This window comes from Mobula hypostoma, chromosome 11 (assembly GCF_963921235.1).
Source record: "Mobula hypostoma chromosome 11, sMobHyp1.1, whole genome shotgun sequence".
In the NCBI taxonomy this organism is placed as follows: Eukaryota; Metazoa; Chordata; class Chondrichthyes; order Myliobatiformes; family Myliobatidae; genus Mobula; species Mobula hypostoma.
This window is the reverse complement of record NC_086107.1, coordinates 102,383,837-102,408,707: the sequence shown is the minus strand read 5'-3', so window position 1 is coordinate 102,408,707 and position 24,871 is coordinate 102,383,837. Positions and strand designations below refer to the sequence as shown.

The 24,871-nt window shown below is 44.6% G+C and overlaps 1 protein-coding gene across 3 annotated transcripts in view; it reads left to right on the top strand.

Moving 5' to 3' along the window:
- Window positions 1-24,871, top strand: part of l3mbtl2 (L3MBTL histone methyl-lysine binding protein 2) — a 169,989-nt gene that overhangs the window by 56,714 nt on the left and 88,404 nt on the right. For 2 of the 3 annotated variants that reach the window (XM_063062699.1, XM_063062700.1), the window contains exons 13-15: window positions 465-544; window positions 7,050-7,284; window positions 18,390-18,458. In XM_063062699.1, the coding sequence (XP_062918769.1) occupies window positions 465-544; window positions 7,050-7,284; window positions 18,390-18,458 (384 nt within the window). Of the gene's footprint in view, window positions 1-464; window positions 545-7,049; window positions 7,285-18,389; window positions 18,459-18,654; window positions 20,468-24,871 lie in introns of those variants that run through there. The other variant, XM_063062701.1, reaches the window with a different exon arrangement.

The following is a 24,871-nucleotide window of genomic DNA, read 5'->3' as shown; positions in this document are numbered from 1 at the left end:
ATGAAAGGGCGAGTCAGCATTTTAGGAATCTCAAAGAAGTTGTTACAAATTTTACTTTTATTGTTAGGGTTGTGGAAGTTACTCAAAATTAAGAAACATTTCACAAATGTCATAATAACATGAAAAACTAAGCAGTAGCCCAATCAATTGAAAGTGATAGAGTTTTACCACCCATGGTATATTGAAGGATATGAAAGTAAGGTGAATTAGAATTTAAATTTTACATTGTTGTAATTTTATTGAATATAGACTAGAGTTAAATGGCTGATGGTCACTCCTATTCCTACTTCCACTCCCATTGGCTTTTTCAATGGAACTTTGGAAAATTTTTGGTTTATTGGTGGATGGGTGTCATTTACTAGGTGTCTTCTTGTGATGACATCTATTAATGCACTCCTTGTACACATGTCTGATTTGAACCATGTTTGATGCTGCTGGTAACATTTTGCATTTTATGTTTCTAGGTTATGAGAAAAATTTTGACTGGGAAACATATTTAATAGAGACTGGCTCTGTGGCAGCCCCTGCAAATCTCTTCATTCGGGTGAGTATTGATTTTTTTTTTGTGATTAATTTTTTTAAAATTCCCCTGACCATTAGTTAAGTGGACCTTAGTCGACATGTTGGACACACAAGAGATTGCAGGTGCTGAAACCTTGAGTGGACAGGAAAAAAAATTTTTTTTAAAAATTGTTGGAGAAATTCAGTGAGTCAGGCAGCATCCATGGAAGAAGAAGAAGAAGAAGAAGAACTCTGAGTGGAGTCATCGGGACACTGTCATGACGGCGTTTTTTTAGCAGGCTTTCTTATTTTTACGAGGCAGAGTTGCTAGCTCGACGCTCAACCCAGCACGGATGGAAAGCGTGCAAGGGAGCCGGCTCGATTCGAACTTGGGAGCCTTCACTCCGAAGTCCGGCGCTGATGCCACTACGCCACCAGCCAGCCATGGAAGCAGAAGGATGGCTAAAATTTCTGTTTGAGATCCTGCATCAGAACGACATGTAAAGGGATGGCTTATGATAGAAGGTGAGGAGGAGGCCTAATTGAAGCAAAGGCTGGCAGGCGATAGTTGGAATCATTTGGTTAGTAGTGTCGATGATAAGCAGGTGGAGGAAGGTGTGAGAGGGCACAAAACTAGCTAACAGGGAGCTGGGGTGTATGGTTTCGGGAAAAATGGATTAGTAAACCTGGATGGATTGAAAAGAGTGAGAAAGAAGCTTGGGTGATGTAGGTGGCCTAAAATTAGCAAATTCATTGTTTATATCTTGGACTTTAGACGACCAAAGTGGAATATGAGGTGGTGTTCTTTTAGCTTGGCCTCACACGGACAATGGACATTTTGGGTGTGGACCTGCTGAGTTCCTCCAGCTAGCCCTTTTTTTGAAAACAATAGAAATGTTCAATAGATCATAGGGAACTTGTGGTGCCCCTAAAATGTACCAGGTCCCACGTCCTATACTCCTGTTTTTGGCTCCTAGTCTGGAAATCCGTCACGTCTCATAAATGTTCTTCCTCATTCTCAAGTCCTTCTAGCTTTACCCCTCCCCATTTCTGTTACTTCCAACAAGCCTCCAAAATCTCTGTTTTCCTTTGATTCTGACTCCTTGCACATTGATGGGCGTATCTTCAATTGTGTGAGCGTGATCTCTGGAAATGCTGGCCAGTGGTGTAGTTGCATCATATAACCATATAACAATTACAGCACGGAAACAGGCCATCTCAGCCCTTCTAGTCTGTGCCAAACTCTTACTCTCACTTGTCTGTTTTTATCCTTTTCCATAGCTGTGCTGAAGCTAAGGGAGTTGTGGTCACTCTCACCAAAATGCTCCCCCACCAAGAGGTCTGCCACCTGACCAGGTTCATTACCCAGAACTAGATCCAGTATGGCTTCTCCTCTCGTCGGCCGGTCCACATACTGTGTCAGGAATCCTTCTTGAACACACCTGACAAACTCAGCCCCATCTATCCCCCTTGCAGTCAGGAGGTGCCCGTTAATATGAGGGAAGTTGAAAACACCCATAACTACAACGCTGTATTTCCTGCACCATTCCCTGCTTATCTGCTCCTCGGTGTCCCGAGGGCTGTTGGGGGCCTATAGACTACTCCCAGCACAGTGATTGATCCCTTCCTATTTCTGACTTCCACCCACACCGACTCAGTGGACACTCCCTCTGCAGCGTCCTCCCTTTCTATAGCCGTGATGCTATCCCTGACCAGTAATGCTACTCCTCACCACCCCCCCCCTGCCTTCTACCTCCCATCCTATTCCTTTTAAAACACCTAAACCCCAGTACCTGCATCAGCCACTCCTGCACTTCCTCCAGCCAAGTTTCGGTAACGGCCACAACATCGTAGTTCCACGTATTGATCCATGCTTAAGTTCATCCCCTTTATTCCTAATACTTATAGCATTGAAACAGACACATTTCAACCCCTCTAACTGGCTACATTTATGTTTTGTCCCCTGCCTGTCCTTCCTCACCAACTCAGAACACACAGCATCAGGCAACACACACAAAAAATGCTGGTAAACGCAGCAGGCCAGGAAGAGGTACAGTCGAGGTTTCGGGCCGAGACCCTTCGTCAGGACTAACTGAAAGAAGATTTGAAAGTGGGGGGGGGAGGGGGAGCGGGAGATCCAAAGTGATAGGAGAAGACAGACTTCGAGGCAAATGGTCGCGGGTTCGAATCCAGCTGGCTCCTTGCACAATTTCCATCCGTGCTGGGTTGAGTGTCGAGCTAGCAACTTGTAAAAAGAAAACAGACTAAATGCTAAAGAAATGGCAAGGAATAATCAGAGAGGAATAGCAATCTCTGAAAATGCTTCCCTAGGTCTTTCTGCTTCTCTGCTTCTTAAGACTTTCCATAAAACTCTAAACTTGTCCAGTTATGTTTGTCCATGTTATATTTAGTTAATAAATCTCTTGTTTTTAAAAAAAAGTCATCTTAGGGCGCCTTTATTTATACCCTTCTGACGCTTCGAGCTGTACCACTCCAGGAACCCCTGATAAACCGGATTAACTCTAACCTGATCGCAGGACAATTTGCAGTCATCAGTGTAGCTACCCAGTATGTCTTTGGTCTCTGAAGGGAAACCGGCACACCTGGGGAGCACCCGGGGAAGACTCCTTACAGATGTTGCCAGAATTAATCTCTGAACTCCGGAACATCCTGAGCTGTGATAGTGTTGTACTAACCACTACGTTACCGTGGCACGAGTGAGAAGTTCTTAGTGAGTGCCTCCTCATTTTAGCACTGCATCACTTTGAGAGTAGACTGGTAATCAGTTAATTGGACTTGCCCTGTATTCTGTAAACAGGCAATACCTGAACGATTGTCAGATTGTGGCACGGCAGTATAGTGGTTATCACAGTACTTCACAACACCAGATGTAAGATCAGGGTTCAATTCCTGTTGTTTTCTGTAAGGAGTTTGTACGTTCTTCTGATGACAGTGTTGGTTTCCCCTCACATTTCGAAGATGTGCATGTTAGGATTAGTGAGTCATGGGCGTGTTATGTTGGCACTGGAAATGTGGCTACACTTATGGGCTTCCCAGCACAAGCCTCTCTAAGTTGATTTGACATAATGCATTTCACAATATGTTTATTATCATCATCATCATCCTTCTGTGCCGCATCCACAGAAGTGGTCTGCCATTGCCTTCTTCTGTTAAAGTGTCTTCACAATATGGGTGACCCCAGCCAATATCAATACTCTTCAGGGATTGTCTGCTTGGAGTCAGTGGTCGCATAACCGGGACTTGTGATGTGCACCAGCTGATCATACAACCATCCACCAGTTGCTCCCATGCTTCACATGACCCCGTCAGGTTGCTAAACAGGTGCTTGCGCCTTGCCCAAGGCTGATCTGCAGGCTAGCGGAGAGAAGGAGTGCCTTACACCTCCTTTGCTGGAGACAGATCTCCACTCAGCCACCCAATGTTTTGATATACATGTGGCAAATAAAGCTAATCTTTAATCTCTTTTGACTTTGCACATTGTCAGGTAACTATGTTTGGCCTACAGCACAGCTAGTTGTGGAGCACAGGTGTTTTGTACTATAGACAGAATGGTGTCTGGACTCCTAGGTTGCTGGATCCAGTATTTTTGATACCTTATAGAGTGAATGAAAGTAGCTAAAGACTGGCTTCTATGATGGAGAGGATCTTAGTAGAGCTGATAAGAATCAGTCATTCTGGTTGAATGTGTTTGGGTGATTCAGCCTCTTAAGCACACACATTCTGGGGTTGGGATGTACTTGGAGCCAAGTCCTTCTACTGGCTGTCCTGTATTGCTCACAACTAAATGTGGTAGGACTGCAAAGCTTTTGGTCTGATCTTTTGGTTATGCCATCACTTAGTTCTGTCTCAATGGTTCAAAGGTTCAATTTAATGTATAACCTAAAATCCTTACTCTTTCCAGATATCCATAAAACAGGGGGGAAAATAACGTGCAAAGAATGAATGACAGAGAAACATCAGCACCCCAAAGCCCTCCTTCCCCACTCCCACACACAAGCAGCAACAACCTCTCCCCCCCTCCCCCCACTTGTTCTCATCAGAACCCCACCCTCGCCCCACCATCCACTATGCAAGCAATAGCATGCCCCCAAAGACCATGATCTATTTTCCATGAAAAACCACTGTTCATCCCAACACCTGGACATCTCAATAGCCCCTCTCGCTCACTAACAAGGGGGAGAGAGAGGTGTCGCTCCCGCCACAGTGAGAGGGGAGACCAACAGTTCGCTGTTACAATGTTGCAGTCTGCAGCGAGTTCCCCCGACTTGACAATCAGCCAACTCTCTCTCACTGTCGAGACAGAGCGAATCGCTCGAGTACAGGCGCCTCTGGCAGCTGCCGTCTCGACGTTTCGGTCTCCCACGATGCTTCATTTGGCAACATGGACAAGGAATTGGGTGGTCCACAAGGCCACACCCCGAAGGCACATGTCTTCCAAGCGCTCCCGGAGGTACTGAAGTGTAAGCCACTCAGCAAGTCCCAAAGAGCAAGAACCCACCGTCCATGAAGAACATAGATTGAGCACACCTGTAGATCATGGACTCCAACAGGACCTCATCCACCTTGAAAGGGGAAAAACTGGCATGAGAATACAATGATCTCAAAGAAGTCGCCCAGGTCCGCAAAAACCTCCATTGCCGTCTTTGGCTATTTACTTCCTGCTTTACATACTCACCAGGTTGTCGTCTCGTTTTTCGGTATATCTTGTGCAACCCTCTTCTGCACTTATTAAACAAGGGCTGATTCCCAAACTCCATGATAAGGCTAGAGTGAGAAATATGCCAGGCCATACAGATTGTATTGGTGTGCATTTCTGCTAGTGCTGACAGTCCACACCACTTCATGTTATGAGCCTTGAGCTGCTAGATATACACTCTGTCCATTCTATTTTGCATAATTATGGTAGTGTACAACATGGATGGTGTCCTTGATGTGAAGACTGGACATTGACCCTACATGGACTGCTTCTAAGAGCACCACGTACAAATAGTGGTTTATGTCTTGTGTTGAATCATTTACTACCTTTAACAGATCCTGTCTGACATCTAAATCTGCTTTCTAACAATTTAATGAGTCTGCTCCCGCCCTGTGGTCTGTGCTGCTCTCTGACTCTTCCACCATGTGCTCTCCTCATCTGGTTTCACCAATCACCTTCCAGCTTGTACTCCTTCCCTTACCCCCCCCACCCCCCACCACCTTATTCTGGCTTCTTCCCTCTTCCTTTCCAGGCCTGATGAAGGGTCTCGGCCCAAAACATCGATTCTTGATTCCTTTCCATGGATTCTGCCTGACCTGCTAAGTTCCTCCAGCTCTTTGTGCATGTCATTCCTATCTGACATCTGTGTCTTACAGCAGCGGTCCCCAACCACCGGGCCGCTGACCGGTACTGGACCGCAAAGCATGTGCTACCGGGCCGCGAGGAAACGATATGATTTGGTGGTAGGAGTCAGCTGCACCTTTCCTCATTCCCTGTCACGCCCACTGTTGAGCTTGAATGCACGCGAGGTCATTACCCGCGAGTCATCCATGTCAGCGTGGGAAGGAGATCAACTCCTTGAGCTTGCAAATGACGGCGGGCTGAAAAGTATGTTTGACATAACATCTCTGCCGGCATTCCAGATCAAAGTCAAGGCTGAATATCCTGAGATAGCCACGAAAGCACTGAAAACGTTGCTTCCATTTCCAACATATCTCTGCAATGGATGCACCGAAAACTAAATTGCGGAATAGACTGGACATAAGGAACCCCGTTCGAGTATCGCTGTCTCCCATCACCCCTCGATGGGACCGTCTTGTTGCAGGAAAACAAGCCCAGGGCTCCCACTGATTCAGCGATATTGGTGTGTTGCAATGATTTTATATGTTCATACGGGGAAAATATGTGCTATGTGTTTAATACCCAAACGTTACTTAAAATGTTATGATGCTATTGACTTATAAGTGACTTATATAACCATACAACTACAGCACGAAAACAGGCGATCTCGGCCTTTGTAGTCCGTGCCAAACGCTTACTCTCACCTAGTCCCACCGACCTGCACTCACCCACAACCCTCCATTCCTTTTCTGTCCATATACCTATCCAATTTTTCTTTAAATAATAATATCGAACCTGCCTCTACCACTTCTACTGGAAGTTCATTCAACACTCACTTCAAGCTCCCCTGTCCTCCCCTGATAATTGACGGTCCGCAAGAATATTGTCAATATTAAACCGGTCCACAATGCAAAAAAGGTTGGGAACCCCTGTCCTACAGGATGCATCCAGCTTGGTCTGTGTCACAACAGGCAGCATGAGGGTCCTGATTGTTGGCTTATTAAGTACTGAGGTGTTTGCTTTTGTAAGCTATATAATGAAGGTTGTTGAGACTTGCAAGGAAATTTGGATTTAATACCATGGACATTTGGTTTCTAGCACATGGAATGCCTAACTTGCAGACCTACAGTGGCAAAGGGAACAACAATATGACCTGATTTACAGCATTAGAAGTCTGTGATGTAATCCTAATTATTCCATTGTTTGTCAGGACATTCCGTATCATGGTTTTGAGCCTGGAATGAAACTGGAGGCTGTTGATCTGATGGAGCCTCGCTTAATCTGTGTGGCCACCATCACGCGAGTGGTGAACCGTTTATTGAGGATCCACTTCGATGGGTGGGATGACGAGTATGATCAGTGGGTAGACTGCGAATCACCTGATGTGTATCCAGTAGGCTGGTGTGAGCTGACTGGTTACCAGCTCCAAGCACCTGTAGCACCAGGTAAGTTTTTTTTAAATGTCATTTTGTACTAGAGAAGGGAGGAATATATCTGGTTCTCACATTGGAGAGGGTTGAGGTTCACGAGATCCAGGAATGAAAGGGTTAGAGTATGAGGAACATTTGATGATTCTGGGCCTGTACTTGCTGGAGTTTAGAAGAATTGGAGGAGGGGTCTCATTGAAACCTATTGAATATTGAAAGACCTAGAAAGAGAGGACATGGAGAGGATGTTTCCTATGGAGGGGGAGTCTAGGACCAGAGGGTACAGTCTCAAAATACAAAGACATACCTTTAGAACAGAGATTATTTAATCAGAAGGTGGTGAATCTCTGGAGATCATTGCCACAGATGCCTGTGGCTACTAAGACATTGGGTATATTTAAAGCAGAGGTTCATAGGTTCTTGATTAGTAATAGCAAAAAGGGTTACAGGGAGAAAGCAGGAGAATGGGTTAAGAGGGACAATAATTCGCCAATTTTGAATGTTGGAACTGAATCAATGGGCTGAGTGGCCTAATTCTGTTCCTATGTTTTATGCCTTGTGTCTTATAAATATTATTTTGTTATTCCCATAATACATCAGTAAATTAAGCCTTCGGGAGTGGGGGGGGGGCACCCTTCCATAACTCTTAAGTTATCTAATTGTACATGGTTCACCCTCAGCTAGGGTCTCTGATCATTTCTAGTTGTGACTTAGTGGCATACTTGCTTGGGCATTCAAACCCCATATTGGGGACTTGAGTGCGGAAATAGCTTGACACTCCACTGCAGCAGTGGAAGAGTGCTATATGGTCTCTTGTCTTGGAGAAGTGTTACATTGAGACCCTGAATGTCTTCTAATGTGATGTAAAAAAAGCCATAGTAGTGATTTGTAAAAGAGCAGGATTAGATGTGGAAAGCAGTAGTTCTCACCAATGTCCAAGTGGAAAAAATTAATCCTCAACTGATCACAAACTTGTCAGAATCAGAATCAGTTTATCATCACCGGCATGTGTGGTGAAATTTGTTAACTTAGCAACAGCAGTTCAATGCAATACATAAAATAGAAGAAGAAATAAATAAATAAACCAATTACCGTATACGTACATTGAGTAGATTAAAAATCGTGCAAAAGCAGTAATAATCTAAATTTAAGAAGTGAGCTAGTGTTCACGGGTTCAATGTCCATTTAGGAATTGGATGGCAGAGGGGAAGGAGCTGTTTCTGAATCGCTGAGTGTCTGCCTTCGGGTTTCTGTATCTTCTACCTGATGGTAACATTCAGAAAAGGGCATGCCTTGTGTGCTGGGGACCCTCAATAATGGACGTTGCCCTTCTGAGACATCACTACTTGAAGATGTCCAGGGTACTTTGTAGGCTAATACCCAAGTTGGAGCTGACTAAATTTACGACCCTCTGCAGCTTCTTTCAGTCTTGTGCAGTGCCCCCCCCATACCAAACTTGTTATCTTAGTATTGTTGCAAAAGGGATGTTGCATTGCTCCCGTGAATATATCAATCCATCTTTTATGTGCAGATAGGCCTATAAATTGCCTTTGGAAGTCATTGTTTGTAAACAGTGCTACAGAAATGTGTCTCGTGCTTCCTCCTGTGAGACCATCTCATTATTTAAGGATGTGGAGGCAGCCAGTGATGTCCAGTTTGTGTGTTCATCATCAACTCCCACATAAAATTCTGGTCTCCATTGAATCCATCCCAGCCATCAGTACAGATTTAACCAGACAATTATTTTTCTTTTTGGCATTGTGCTGCATTTAAACTCACTGTTCTAATCTTCAAATGCTTCATTGCTTCCAAGTCACTGCATCCTCCAGCCCTTCTATCACTGAGGCTGGTGTGTAGTGTCATTGGCTAAAAGAATTTCTTTAGCTGAAGGGTGGTGTATCTGTGGAATCCACTGGCGCAGACGACAGTGGAGGCCAAGTCATTGGGTATATCTGAAGCAGAAGTTGATAGATTCTTGATTAGTGAGGATGTCAAAGGTTACAGGGAGAAGGCAGGAGAATGGGGTTGAGGGGAATAATAAATCAGCTCTGTAGACTGGCGGAGCAAACTCGATGGGCAGAATAGCCTAATTCTGCTTCTATGTCTTAAGGTTTTATGGTCATCATATGCTGGAGGCTAACTGGCCTAATACAGACTCCTGCTTACTATCTTATTACTCCCCACGGGCCTTGCTATCCTGCAACTGCTCCCAGCCTGTCTTGTGTATTAAAAATCCATTCCCTTCTCAGCTGTTGGTTATCTTCATATCTGTGGACCACTCTTCAGTTCTGTCTCCTACAGTCCAAGATGTTCCATTGCTTGGATTCTGGTTACTTGAGTTACTTAGTCCCTTTTGATCACTTGTGGGTAACTGAGCTTAACAGTGCCTTCATCACACTCATTGAAATAGCTTTGCTGAGAGTTTTAGACCTTACGGCTGTCTTGAAAACTATATAGCATGTGATGAAGCTTTTCTTCTTTCCCTCTGATGTCCACCAGTCCAGCTTGGTATCTGTATAAAAGTGATAGATTTGAAAGGCCGTATATCCAGTTTATCCCACGTAATTGTACAAATGTTGATGGAATATATCCTACCCTCTCCTCCCACCTCAATGTATTCAGTGAATTGACTTCCATTGTACAGGCAGGGAATTTGTTCCACAGTTCCCTGTTCTCATGGAGGAAAGCTACCCCTTGATATCTAATCAAGATCTTCCTTTAGAATCCTTGAAGTTTTGGCCACTGTTGCTATGTTACTTTGTATCTGAAATGAACCATGTATGCAAGCATGATTCAGCCCCCTTAAGGTCTTAAAAAAAACAAATTACCTCTTGAATCTGTGCTTCATTTATGAAAACTTTTGTGAAGTTTGTGTAAGTTTTAAGTTTTTGAAGAGTGAGATTTGAACCATGCAAGACAACTGTTGGCCTTTCTGAATCAGTGGACTTCTTTAGGAGAGAAATCATCCAGCAGTCACTTCTGACAAGTAAATATGAGGAATTCTGCAGATGCTGGAAATTCAAGCAACACACATCAAAGTTGCTGGTGAATGCAGCAGGCCAGGCAGCATCTCTAGGAAGAAGTACAGTTGACGTTTCAGGCCGAGACGTCCACTGTACCTCTTCCTAGAGGTGCTGCCTGGCCTGCTGCGTTCACCAGCAACTTTGATGTGTGTTACTTCTGACAAGTGCCTGCATTCTGCTCATCCTGGGAATGGAATGGGTGTTAGTGTGCAGTTTAGCTAAAAGCTAAAGAGAATTAGTTCAGGTTAATGATATTCTTCTGATGAAGCTTTAGTCTTGCAGGGTACTGATGTTCCCAGAATAGCTTTTCATTGCATTGAAGAAGTGGAGTTATGAAGGCAGATCTGACTGTAACCAGCATAGACACCCATGTGTAGAGATGCCATCTTAATGGTGCCTCTTGCCAGCCAGGGTAAATATGGGAGGTTTAGCGTAGGACTAAATAGTCTTGCTGGGGAGAGAACGCCAGCCAATACAGGATATATTTAAACTAGGGAGAGCCATAAATCTGTAAGTATTCAAAGTAATTAATCTGAATGTTTTTTCAAGCAAAATGTTGGGACAGCTGAGTCTTATCTGCAGTAATTCCAGTGCCTAATGAGAACCCGGGGGGGGAGGGGGAGGTGGGGGAGAGGTTGGTTTCATGTGTCCTGCATAAATGTGCCAGGTGTATCTCCAGTTGTTCAAATCAGAGTTCAGCGTTTTGGAAATGCAGTAGCATCTTAAGTACAGCAAGGCAGAGGGTTCCTGGAGCATGTTCAATGGGGGAGATGATGGGGGCACAATCACGAAAATGGTTTCCGTTCAAATTTAAATGAGCAAAGGGAGTGTGACGGCAAACCTCTGAGGTGAAATGTAGCAAAACTGCACTGCAGGGGGAGCAGAGAGATCCTGCAGTTCATGTCAACAGAACCCTCAAGGTAGCAAGCCCAATGGCTAAGAAACCATTGGGATAAAGTGCAGACTATGCCACAGGAAGGTAAAACACCAGCTGGATGTACTGGTCGTGACAAATTAGCACAGCTAGTATACCTGTTTCCTCACAGCCCCAGTTACTTGGATTCAATCCTGACCTTGGGTGCTCTCTGTGTGGACTCTGTATATTTCTCCTGGAACCTTGTGGGTTTCCTCCAGATGCACTGATTTCCATGTTGGTAGGTTCATTGGCCACTGTGAAATCGTCTCTGGTGTGCAAGTGAGTGGTAGAATGTAGGGGGTGGGGTGGGGGGTTGATGGGAGTTAGGGGAGGAATAACATGGGACTAGGGGTAAGTGGGCACTTGTTGGACGTGGACTGGGTGGCCACAGGACCTGTTTCTGTGCTGTTTTTGACCAATGGAGGGATATAATAGTACAGGAGAGGGTGTAGAGTAGATTAAGCTGCATGTTCCTGTAACGTTCAGTTATATTGGCTCGTGTATGTCTAGTGGAAATCCAGCCCAGCACCTGCCTCAACACTCCCCTCAGGGTCAGTCGCCGCCCGAATCAATCACAAACATCAATCATCAGCCAGCACACCCAGTGAATTTTAACAAATACACTTTATAAACATTACTAATTCTATGACATTAATATACATTTGATACAGAGAGGAAAGTAATGAAAAAAAAGCGCCAACACTTATCAAAGTCCAAGTTCTTTGCACGCTACGTTGGAGCTCAATTCGACTTCAGATGACCACCCGAATTCCGTCGACTCACGGCTCGGGACCACCCTGAGTGATCGACCGGAGCCTCTCCACACGTCCACGGTCTTCCTCGTCTCTCCTCCGACTCCCCGCCAAAACTCAGTCCACAGTCATATCATACAGCATGGTATCCGAAAACAAAACGATACATAACCACCCATTGGCTAATAGAACCCTGTTATCTCATTTTAAAGTAAAACAAACTGTTAGCGCAAACTCTCTTCAGCGTTAAAGCACAACAAAGCCGCATTCCCCAGATTAACATAACAAAGAAGCCATTTTAAATGTAACAAAAGAAAGACCCCGTACACTCTCCCCCCACAGTAAACAGTGGGTAGCGCGTCATCGTCAGCCCCCAGTTGATCTACTGCCCAATCTGTTCCCATCTGTGCTCCTACTTCCCCGTCGCTCCCAACTTGACACATGGCCTTTACTCCCTGGGCGGGGGACACTCTTCCACTCCCCGGCCGTGCCCGACTCGTCGTGCGCCCGACAAGACAGGGCATCTGCATCGATGTTCCGACTCCCCGGGCGGTACTTCAGGCTGAACTCATAGGCAGACAAGGCTGCTAACCACCGGTGCCCAGTAGCATCCAGCTTCGCCGAGGTCAGAATATAAGTGAGGGGGTTGTTATCAGTCTCACCTCATACTGGGCCCCATATAGGTAGTCACTCAACTTGTCCACCACTGCCCATTTCAACGCCAAGAACTCCAGCTTGTGAGTGGGATAGTTTCTCTCAGATGGCAACAAACTCCGACTGACAAACGCTACCGGCCTCCATCCGTTTCCCTGTTCCTGGTACAGAACAGCCCCCAGACCGTCGTGACTGGCATCAGTGTGTAGAACATACGGCTTCCGGGGATCAGCAAATGCTAACACTGGGGCCTGCGTCAGCACCCTTTTTAAGAGATTGGAACACCTCCTCACATTGAGCATCCCACCTCAATCCAAAAGGCTCTCCCGGGTCCAAGTATCCTCCTACCTCTGACCCTCGGTTTCCCTTCCTCCTCCTCCCCACAGGTGGATAGCCACACAGCAGCTGGTTCAATGGATGACTCATTTTCGCATATCCTTTCACGAACCGCTGGTAATATCCGCAAAACCCCAAAAACGAGCGTAAGGCGCTCACCTTCTGAGGTCTCGGCCAGGTGGTGACTGCGGCTATCTTATCCAGATCGGTGGCCACTCCATTTCGCGAGATTATGTGCCCAACATAACTGACTGACGTCTTGCAGAACTGACATTTATCCAGGGAAAGTTTTAATCCTTCCTCCTTCAGCCGACTCAGCACCTTCAGCAGCCGCTCCTCATGTTCCTCCAACGTAGATCCAAACACTATCAGGTCGTCCAGGTACACCAATACCTCCTCCAATTCACACCAACTTACAATCTTATCTCGATCCATCTTCACACCACTTACCACAACGACAAGTACAACTTTCCCGAAAAGTCCAAATCCCAGACGGTAGCCCCCACTTGTAACGTTCAGTTATATTAGCTCGTGTATGTCTAGTGGAAATCCAGCCCAGCACCTGCTTCAACACTCCCCTCAGGGTCAGTCGCCGCCCGAATCAATCACAAACATCAATCATCAGCCAGCACACCCAGTAAATTTTAACAAATACACTTTATAAACATTACTAATTCTATGACATTAATATATATTTGATACAGAGAGGAAAGTAATGAAAAAAAAGCGCCAACACTTATCAAAGTCCAAGTTCTTTGCGCGCTACGTTGGAGCTCAATTCGACTTCAGACGACCACCCGAATTCCGTCGACTCACGGCTCGGGACCACCCTGAGCGATCGACCGGAGCCTCTCCACACGTCCGCGGTCTTCCTCGTCTCTCCTCCGACTCCCCGCCAAAACTCAGTCCACAGTCATATCATACAACATGGTATCCAAAAACAAAACGATACATAACCACCCATTGGCTAATAGAACCCTGTTATCTCATTTTAAAGTAAAACAAACTGTTAACGCAAACTCTCTTCAGCATTAAAGCACAACAAAGCCGCATTCCCCAGATTAACATAACAAAGTCGCCATTTTAAATGTAACAAGAGAAAGACCCCGTACACTCCAAAACTGGAGAATTGTAGTCAAGGGATAAGATCAGCTATGCTGAGCATATTTTCTTTGGAACAGAGGAGTAGAAGAGGAACTTGAAGTAAAATTTGTAAAATTATTTCACTTGGAGGGCATGAGAGACGTTGTTAGGAGTAGAGTTGAAGGCTGGGGGAGGTGGGAAACAGAATTATCCAACAAGTACTAGGGTCCTGAGTCAAAGGCAGAATCCCTCATTTCATTTACAAAAGATATGGATGAGCTCTTAATATGTCATGATATTCAAAGCCAAGAAGCAGAATTCCTAAGATCAATCTAAGCCTTCCCTCCTACATAACCCTCCAATTTTCTATCATCCATGTGTTTAAGACAAGGTTTCCCAACTTTTTTTAATGCCATAGACCAATACTATTAAGCAAAGTGTCTGTGGACTGCAGGTTGAGAACCCTGAACTCTTAAGGGTTTCTTAAATGCCCGTAATGAATCTGCCTCCACTACTGCCCCTAGCAGTGTGTATCACACCCACAATTCTCTGTAAAGAATGTACCTCTAACATCTTCCCTATACTTTCTTCCAGTAACCTTAAAATTATACCCCCTTGCACTAACTATTTCTGCCCTGGGGGAGAAAGGTCTCTGGCCATCCACTTGATCTATGCCTCTTGTCATCTTGTACACCACCTTCATTCCAAAGACAAAAGCCCTAACATCTCAACCCATCTTCTTAACACATGCCTTCTAGTACAGGCAGAATCCTGGTAAAGCTCCTCTACACCTTCTCTAAAGCTTCCAAGTTGAGATGGTTTCTGTCAGACAGAGTAGGGAAGAGCTGGAGATATGAAGGTGTAATTGTTTTCATAGATTGATTTAAGGATCAATTAAACAAATGAATGGGAATAACTAGAAAGATCGACCAAAATACGGATATACAGAGTGGCCTCCTTCAATGTCTCGTTTGATAATATTGATCAGTATTGACATCCCTAATATTGATTGGCTCCTCCTTAATGTACGAGGTTTAGATGGGGCAGAATTTGTTAAATGTGTCCAGGAAGGTTTCCTCACACAATATATGAAGAAGCCGACTAGAGAGGCCGTACTGGATCTAGTATAGGCAGTGAGCCTGGTCAAGTGGTAGATTTCTCAGTGGATGAGCATTTTGGAGACAGTAACCACAACTCCTTAAACCTTTAGCATAGCCTTGCACAAGGATAAGAGCAGATGGTATGGGAAGGTATTTAATTGGGGGATGGTGCATTATGATGCTATTAGGCAGGAATTTGGGTCTATAAATTAGAAGCAGATGTTCTTGGGAAAATGTGGAGGTTGTTTAAGGAGCACTTGCACAGGGTTCTGGATAAATGGGAAAGGTTGTTAATTTAACAAGAGAGGTGAACATTTAGTCAAGAGGAAGAAGGAAGCATACTTAAGATTTAGGATAAACGGGAGGTGATTTGCACCTGAACTAGAAGAGGACTAATATGCTAGTGGGAAGGTTTGCTAGTGCTACACAGTAAGATTTAAACGAGAGTTGCAGCGGAATGGAAACCAGTGTGCCAGAAAAGTTAGTGGAGAAGTTGTGGAGATGGATGTTGGTAAGACCTCAGACAAAGTCAGGAATCAAAAGATGTGACTAGTGTCCTGAGCTGCGTATATTTCTAATGAAGGGTCTCAACCCAAAATGTTACAGTTAATTCCTTGCCTTGGATGAGGCCTGACCCTGCTGAGTTCCTCCAGCAGTTGGTATGTGTTGCTAAGGTTTAGGAAGCAGATCAGACCGGCTTTTGAGAGTTATAAGGTAACCAAGGAGCTTAAGAATGGTCTTAGAGCTAGAAGAGGACATGAGAAGGCTTTGGCAAGTGGGTTAAAAGAAGAAGCATGCTTGCTATTGGAAGAGATAGGGGATGTTGTTAATAAATACTTTGCCTCAGTATTCACCCGTGAGAGGGACCTTGTGAATGTGAGTTCAGCAGCGAACAGGCTAATGTGCTGGAACATGTCAAAGTTCAGATAAAAGCTGTGTTGGAACTAAAGGAAAAACAGTAGGATAGGTACTTGTCTGGGGCTGGATAGGATATACCCCAGGTTACCGCGAGAAGCAAGGGAAGATATTGCTACGCCTTTGATTATCTGTCTGTCCTCATTGGCCACAGGAGTAGAACTAGAAGCTTAGAGGATGGCAAATGTTATTCCTTTGTTCAAGTACGGTAATAAGAGTAATTCTGGGAATTATAAGACTACTGGTTTATATCAGTGCTGGGTAAATTGTTGGAGAGAATTCTTATAATTAGGATTTACGAGCATTTGGAGATGTATAGTCTGATTAAGGATGGTCAGCCTGGCTTTGGCTTGCCCACAGAAGGCAGAGGATGGTGGTAGAAGGAATGTATTCTGCCTAGAGGTTTGTGACTAGTTGTGTTTGGCAGGGATATATTCTGGGACATTTTGTGATTTTTATCAATGACCTAGACGAGGAAGTAGAATGGTGGGTTTGTAAGTTTGCAGATGACACAAAAGTTGGTGGTGTTATGGATGGTGTGGAAGGTTGTTGTAGGTTACAACGCGGCATTGGCAGCTTGCAGAGCTGGGCTGAAAAGTAGCAGATAGAGTTCAATCCAGAAAAGTGTGAAGTGATACACTTTGGAAGGTCAAACTTGAAGACAGAATACAGGTGAATTACAGATTCTCAGCGGTGTGGAAGAACAGAGAGATCTTGGGGTCCATGTCCACAGATCCCTAAAAGTTGCCAAGTAAGTTGATGGGGTAGTTGTGAAGACGTTGGTATGTTGGCCTTTGTTAGTCAGGGGTACAAGAACTGTGAGGTAATGTTGCAGCAGTATAAAACTCTGGTAAGACCACACTCCAGAATCCTATATCATAAATTTTGTTATTTTGTGGCAGCAGTACAGTGCAAATCCTCAAATTTATTATGTTAAAGTAAAATAGTGTTAAAGAAAAATAATGTAGTGTTCATGAATTCATGGATCTTTCAGATATCTGATGGATGGGAAGGTGCTGTTCTTGAAGAATTGAGTGTTCGTCTTCAGGCTCCTGTCTCCTCCCTCCTGATGATAGTAATAAGAGGGGATGTCCTGGAACATCTTGGAATACTTGGAATATTATGTGCCATTCTGGTTGCCTCATTATAAGATGAATGTGGAAGATTTAGAGAGATTGCAGAGGAGGTTTACCAGAATGCTGTCTGGACTTGAGAGTGTGTATAAAGATAGGTTGAGCAAGCTAGGAATTTTCTCTTTGGAGCGAAGAAGGATGAGAGATGATTTGATAGAGGTGCATAAGATGATAAAAGGCAGAGCAGATAGCCAGTGCCTTTCTTCCAGGGTGGCAATGGTTAACACAAGAGAACATGCTTTAAGGCGATTGGAGGAAAGTATTCAGGGGACATCAGTAGTAGCTCTTTTTTTTACACAAGTGGTAAGTTCATGGAATGCACTGCTGGGAGTGGTGGTAGAAGTAGATACATTCAGGACATTAACGAGGCTCTTAGATGGGCACATGGATGAAAGAAAAATGGAGGACTATGTTGGAGAAATAGGTTAGATTGATCTTGGAGTAGGTTAAAAGATCCACACAACATTATGGGTTGAAGTTCCTGTACTGTGCTATACTGTTCTATGATAAATCAGATAATGCAGAAACCTGCAGGCAGAATACACTCCATCTACTACCGTCCACTGCCTTCTGTGAGCAAGCCATTTCCAAATCCACACAGCCAAAGCCATGCTGACTCATCATCTCTGAATGCTCTGAAATAAAAGCACAAAATGTTGGGGTTTCACAACAGTGCAGGCATCGTTCATAGGGAAATGAAGCTAAGGCTCTGATCAAGAGCCAACAGCCTAAACTGTTAGCTCTATTTCTCTGTTCGCAGTTGCTGCCTAATCTGACTAGCACCAACATTTTCTTTTAGTGTAAGCAAAAGTGTCCGCTAACTGTGAATCTATTCAGGGTAGATAATTTAGAACAGATTTTTTTTTAGCCAGAGGGTGATAAATCTATGGAATTCATTGCCACAGACAGCAGTGGATGCCAAGTCGATTTAAAGCCGAGGTTGGAAGATCCTTGATTAGTAATGGCATCAAAGGTTGTGGGGAGAAGGTAGGAGAATGGGGTTGAGGGAAAATAAATCAGCCATAATCAAATGGTGGAGCAGAATTGATGGGCTGAATGGCCTGATTCTGTTAATGTTACTTTGTAACTGGTTGCTGTAAGCCAACAGAGAAATTGGGGATATCAGCCTGTGCCCCAGGTAGATATGTTGTGTAATTCCCGTTTTTTCTTTGACCTGTATTTAAGATTTCTTTCCCTCACTTTGTACATAGCTCCTGAACAACCGGTGGGTAAGTGGAAAGAAACCAACAAGCCAAAGAAGAAGACTTACAGGAAAAAAAGTAAGTCCTGACACTGTACCTCTTTCAGAATGAGAGCAAAGTTCTGAACTTGTTTGAGTCAGAGCTGCCCAGAAATGTGAATCTCTATTCCCAACTAATGGTGATGTAATGGCTTCCATTTCCTGTATCTTATATCGTTTACAAATGCTAAATTGTTCACATGATAAACCATTAAGCATCCAACTCTTGGTCCTAGGAACTTTCACAAACTCCCACGGCCCCTGATGACGCTGTGATTTCAGTCTCTGAGGCCAACATGAGAGCATCCTTCAGGAGGGTGCATCCGATCCAGACGATGTACCTGCCCAGGTACTTAGGACCTGTGCTGATCAACTGGCTGGAGTGTTCACCGATATCTTTAATCTCTCACTTTGGCAGTCTGATGTACCCACTCGCATCAAGCAGGTTTCAGTTATAACTGGTGCCCAAGAAAGTGGGAATCTTCCTCAATGACTATCGTCTATTAACACTTAGATCCACAGTGATGAAGTGCTCTGGCAGGTTGGTGATCAGACATATTGACTCCTGCCGCAGAAGCGACTCCAATTTGCCTACTATCACAACAGGCCACCAGCAGATGCCATTTCATTGACTCTTCACTCAAAAATGGAACATCTGGACAGTGAAGATGCATGTATCAGGATGCTCTGTCTTGACAACAGCTTGGTATTCAATACCATCAATCCCCTCAAAACTAATCAATAAGCTTCAAGGCCTTAGCCTGGGTACCTCCTTGTGCAATAAGATCCTCAATTTCCTCACTTGCAGACCCCAGTCAGCTTAGATTGACACTATCTCCTCCACAATCTCCGTCAGCACAGGTGTGCCACTAGGCTGTGTGCTTAACCCCCTGCTCCACTCATTTTATACTTACGACTGTGAGGCTGAGCACAGATCCAATGCTATAATTAAGTTCGCTGACAACACCACTGCCGTTGGCCGAATCCAAGGTGATGATGAATCAGCATGTGGGGGGAAGATTGAAAATCTGGCTCAGTGGTGCTGCAGCGACAACGTCTCACTCGATGTCAGCGAGACCAGGGGGGCTGATTATTGACTTCGGAAGGAGGAAACCAGAGCCAGTGCTCATTGGGAGATCAGATACGGAGAGGGTCAGCAACTTTAAATTCCTCAGTGTTGATCATTTCGGCTGATGTTATGGGTCCAGCACATAAGTGCCATATTGAAGGAGGTTCAGCAGCACCTCTACTTTTTTTCAGAAGTTTGCAAAGATTCAGCACGTCATCTGAAACTTTGACAAACTTCTGTAGATGTCCTGTGGAGAATATATTGACTGGTTGCGTCAAGGCCCGTTATGGAAACACCAGAGTCCTTGAATGGAAAAGCCTACAAAAAGTGGATAGAGCCCAGTCCATTATGAGTAAAGCCCTCCCCACCATTGAGCACATCTACAGGGAGCATGAAAGTAGCATCCATCATCGAGGACCCCCACCTTCCAGGGTCACATATGGTGACATGTATGGACTTTGATATTAAATTTACTTTGAACTTTGAATTTAGTTTGCTTAGGCTTGTTTCATTTACATCTAATCAAATCCCCTACTAAAATGGTTACCCCCTTTATTTACTGTTTTGAGCAACATCCTTTAGAGTTTTCATTCCTGTTATTCATTTCCCACCTTTAATTACTTCCTGAGCTGTCCAAATTCTGACTCTTTAACGAATATGGAAGAATACTACACAAACTAGTAATTAAGAGCATTTTGAAATAATACTTGTAATTGGAATATGTAATGCAAGATCTTTTACAATAGTCTGGGTTCTTTAATTAGCTGCTAAATGATGTCATTTGCTGCTGATTTTTGTGGTGTAATGTTCTCAGTTGCTTTTCCTTTATCAACATCGAGTGCTGTCGGATTGGTTTCCTGTGTCTAGGAAGGGTGAGGTCATCCAGCTAGCTGAGCAGCCAATCAGGTTAAAGATTTCTCACAGATATTTAAATCAAGAAGTTCAAAAAGCGGAGCTTCAACGACTTTTACTGAGCCAGAAATGTTTGTGATTAGGGTAGGAAATAAGAAACTTTCTTTTTTTAAAAAAAAAATCCATTAAAGTTTCAAAACGCATGTGAAAGTATTGAAATTTTACATATGTTTTATGGAGACAGTGTTGGCATAGTGTGTCATTATAAGCTCACCTATGCCTTGTACAAAAGGCAAAATATTTTCTGAGCATTTTATAAGAATAGCTTGTAATTATCCATAAAAGAAAAAGTAACTTAAATTCATTATCAATAAGATGATATGCTAACTTTGCAGCTTTGACCCTTTTGAGCTTATTGCATTTACTGCTTTTTTTGGTACCCCTTACCAGCTTAGTTTCACAATTAAGTTTCCAGTTATTTCTGAAGACTATACTGGAGAATTGCAAAATGGTACATCATGTAGAGGGGCAAATCATAAACACAAGAGATTCTGCAGAAGCTGGAAGTCATGGGCAGCATGCACAAAATCCTGGAGGAACTTGAGCGAGTCAGGCAGCATCCGGGGAAGGGAGTAAGCAGTTGACGTTTCAGGCTGAGACTCTTCTTCAGGACTCCAAGTAAGCAGTCAAAGTGTCGACTCTTTACTCCCCTCCATAGACGCTCCCTTGTTTGCTGAGTTCCTCGAGCATTTTGTGTCTGTTGCACACCATGCAGTTTTGGATTTCAGCACTGAAGTGCATGTGGGTTCTCCAGATGTTGCTGGAGTTTTAACAGTGTAATGATAGTGAATCATGATAGTTTTATTGTCTTGCAGCTTCAGCCTGTTGTTTTTCTTTATGTGGTTTATCCCACTGTGAGCATATACCATGATGCCTGATCCATCCAACTTCCTCCTTTGTATTTTCTCCACCTAGCTGAGCTCTAGGAAGATGTATCTCCAGCCTATGGGTCTTCCAGCTGTTACGTACCCCGTAACTGGGTTGCCAAGCCAGCAGAAATGGATCACTCAGTTGGAGTCTGGATTACTGGAACTAAGAAAGTTTTATTAAAGGAACAAGCAACACAGTACTCTAATCAAAAGGAGAATAAATGCAACAGTTCAGCAATGATAAACACGCATGTACACAGAATTAGGATAACAGGATCAATCAAGCTCTATCGTCGTCTAGGGGTAAATGACCAGTTTCAAAGTGACGCAAAGTTCAGTTCAACTGAGTTCAGTTCAGTTCACAGTAATCACTGCCGTGGCGATGGACGGTGGGGGGAAGGAGAGAGACAGCAAAAACGAATGAATATTCAAACGGCTTCCACACAGACCTTCGATATTCTTCGCAGTCAGCTTTCGGGCGAGCCCTTTGTGATGTCTTCTGAGGTCACCAACCGTGACCCCTCCATTTCCAGATACGATCGTTTCTCTGCGGTGAACCTGGCACCCAGGCAAGGGCGGACACACACCAGGTTCCCGCCGATCGTACCTTTCCACCCTGTGCGTCTATGGCTTGGTCCCGCGACCAGCCCTCCAAAACTCCCACCGACTTGTGGGAGGCGCACCGCTTCCGGGGTCTCGTGTGTGTCTTGCCCGTAGCGAACCTGTCCCTTTTTATCCCCCTGCTGGGGTATCGCCTGTCCATCACTTCAAACAGTTCAGGGTTCAAAGGGGGGGCCGATCTTGACAGCTCTCCTTCCGTCCCTTCATTAACATCTCCAAATGCTGCTCCATTGTTTTCCTTATCTCTCTTTCTCCTGAAGACAGGTGGCAGACCAACTGCTGATCCCACTGGTGCCAGCACAGGACAGTTAACATCTTAATCTATGTGTATTCTCATCACACCCCTCACCTTTAAGGATTTTTACCAGGGTAAAAATTACAAACGTGAATACATTATTTGATACACACAAATATACATCTTCATCAGCTATTTGGCTAATACAGCGAATTTTAAGTTGTCAACACCTTGACAGACAGTCAGCAATCACATTTTCCGTTCCTTTTATATGTGTAATTTTTATATCAAATTCCTGTAGCACCAGACTCCAACTTAGCAATCTTTTGTTTTTATCTTTCTTAGTGGCCAAAAACACTAATGGGTTGTGGTCAGTGTAAATTACCAGTGGCTTCCGTGCCGGGCAAATATAAACTTCAAGATGTTGTAATGCTAGTATGATGGCCAGTAACTCCTTTTCCACAGTGGAATAATTTCTCTGATGGGTATTAAATTTCTTGGAAAAGTAAGCGACTGGGTGCTCAACCCCCTCTTTGTCGGTCTGCAACAGCACCGCCCCGGCAGCTTCGTCGCTAGCATCTGTTGCTAGGGAGAAGGGTTTTGAAAAATCAGGCGCATTTAGCACAGGATGGTAATACAGAATCGCCTTCAGACTCTCGAAGGCTTGTTGGCAAAGGTCATTCCACACAAACTTCGCATTCTTTGGCAAAAGCTTAGTGAGAGGGAGGGAAATATCCGCAAAGTTTTTGCAAAACTTCCTATAGTACCCCACCATCCCCAAGAACCTTCTCAGGGCTCTCTTGTCTGTCGGGGTGGGGACCTCCGAGATAGCCCGCACCTTAGCCTGCATCGGAGCCAGCTGCCCCTGTCCTACCACAAATCCCAGATAAGTGACCTTCGCGTGGCCGATCTCACTTTTTGCGAGGTTCACTGTCAAGTTGGCTTCCGACAGCGATTTAAATAGCTCCTCTACCGCCACAATGTGCTCCTCCCATGTGTCACTCCAGACCACCAAATCATCAATATATGCTTCTGTGTTCCTTAGTCCCTTTATTACTGAATTAATCATCCTCTGGAAGGTCCCTGGGGCGTTTTTCATGCCGAAAGGTAGAACATTATACTCGTATAAACCGGAGGGAGTGACAAATGCTGAGATTTCTCTAGCCCGGTCGGTTAAAGGAACACACCAGTACCCTTTCAGCAAATCGATCTTGGTGATGTACGTAGCTCTCCCCACTTTATCGATGCAATCGTCTACCCTTGGGATGGGGTAAGCATCAGTTTTCGTGATAGCATTCACCTTTCTGTAATCTGTACAGAATCGGATGCTCCCATCGGCTTTTGGGACAACCACACAGGGAGACGCCCATTTTGACTTAAATGGCCTAATAATATCTGTGGTTAGCATGTGTTCAATTTCTTTCTCCACTAGCTTGCCCTTCTCCAAGTTCATCCTATAGGGGTGTTGTTTAATAGGCTGGTCTGAGGTGACCACAACATCATGCACTGTCCCTTTGCATCACCTCGGGACATCGGGACATACATCTGCGTGCCGGTGAATTAGCTTTATCAATGGCCCGCTTTGTTCGGGGGTTAGGTGAGAGACGTTATCAGCAAACTTAGCCAGAACAATAGAGTTCTCCAATCGGGTCGGCACCATATTCATCTTTTCGAGATGGGTTTTCCCCGTCTCATTCGACACCCCAGCCTCATTAATTTCCGTGATAACACCAACCGGGTTTTCTTTCTGATCGTGGTAGACTTTTAACATGTTAATGTGTACCAACTGTGTGGGTTTACGCCTGTCCGGCGTTTCGATAACATAATTCAAAGGGTCTATCTTTTTAATTACCTTGTACGGACCGTGGAATCTCGCCTGGAGGGGGTTGGCTACCACTGGGAACAGAACTAAGACCCGATCGCCCACTTAGAACACTTTTTCGCGGGCACGCCTATCATACCATTTTTTCATTTTAGTCTGGGAGTGTCACAGATTTTCTTTGGCAAGGTCACAGATCCTTTCAAGCCTCTCACGAAATTTTAAAACGTAATCAATCACATTAACTTGGACTGCCAGACTGGACCATTGCTCTTTTAGTAAGGTCAGGGGTCCTCTGGGCCGTTGACCAAAGACGAGCTCGAATGGACTGAACCCCAATGACTCTTGAACCGTGTCCCTCACGGCAAATAAGAGGAGGGGCAAAGCATCATCCCAGCTCCTAGCGTTTTCTTGACAGTAAATTTTAATCATGGTCTTTAATGTGGCATGGAATCGTTCCAACGCCCCTTGTGACTCAGGGTGGTACGCGGAGGCCAAAATCTGCTTTGCTCCCATCTCATCCAACATCCGTCAGAATGTGTGAGATGTGAAGACACTCCCCTAATCCGACTGGATTTCCCTGGGCAGCCTCACTGTAGTGAAAAATTTCACAAGCGCCTTTACCACTGCAGGAGCCTTTACGCTGGCCAGGGGCACCGCCTCCGGAAACCTGATGGCGGCGCACATCATAGTCATCATGTACTCCCGCCCACTTATCCCTCGGCCAGTCCTGACTTGTAGCAACTTTTTCGAAATGGAGAAAGTACCGATCCACATCGGTATTGTCAAATGGGGGAACCAGCCTAACTTCCTGGGTCACCTGGAACCCTCCACCTTGGTTCAGCACGGGCCCCTGCTCTGCCCTTATCTTTAACTTCTCCAGCTCAAATTCCCTTTCCCTCTGTTTCTCCAACTGCCTCTCTTCTTG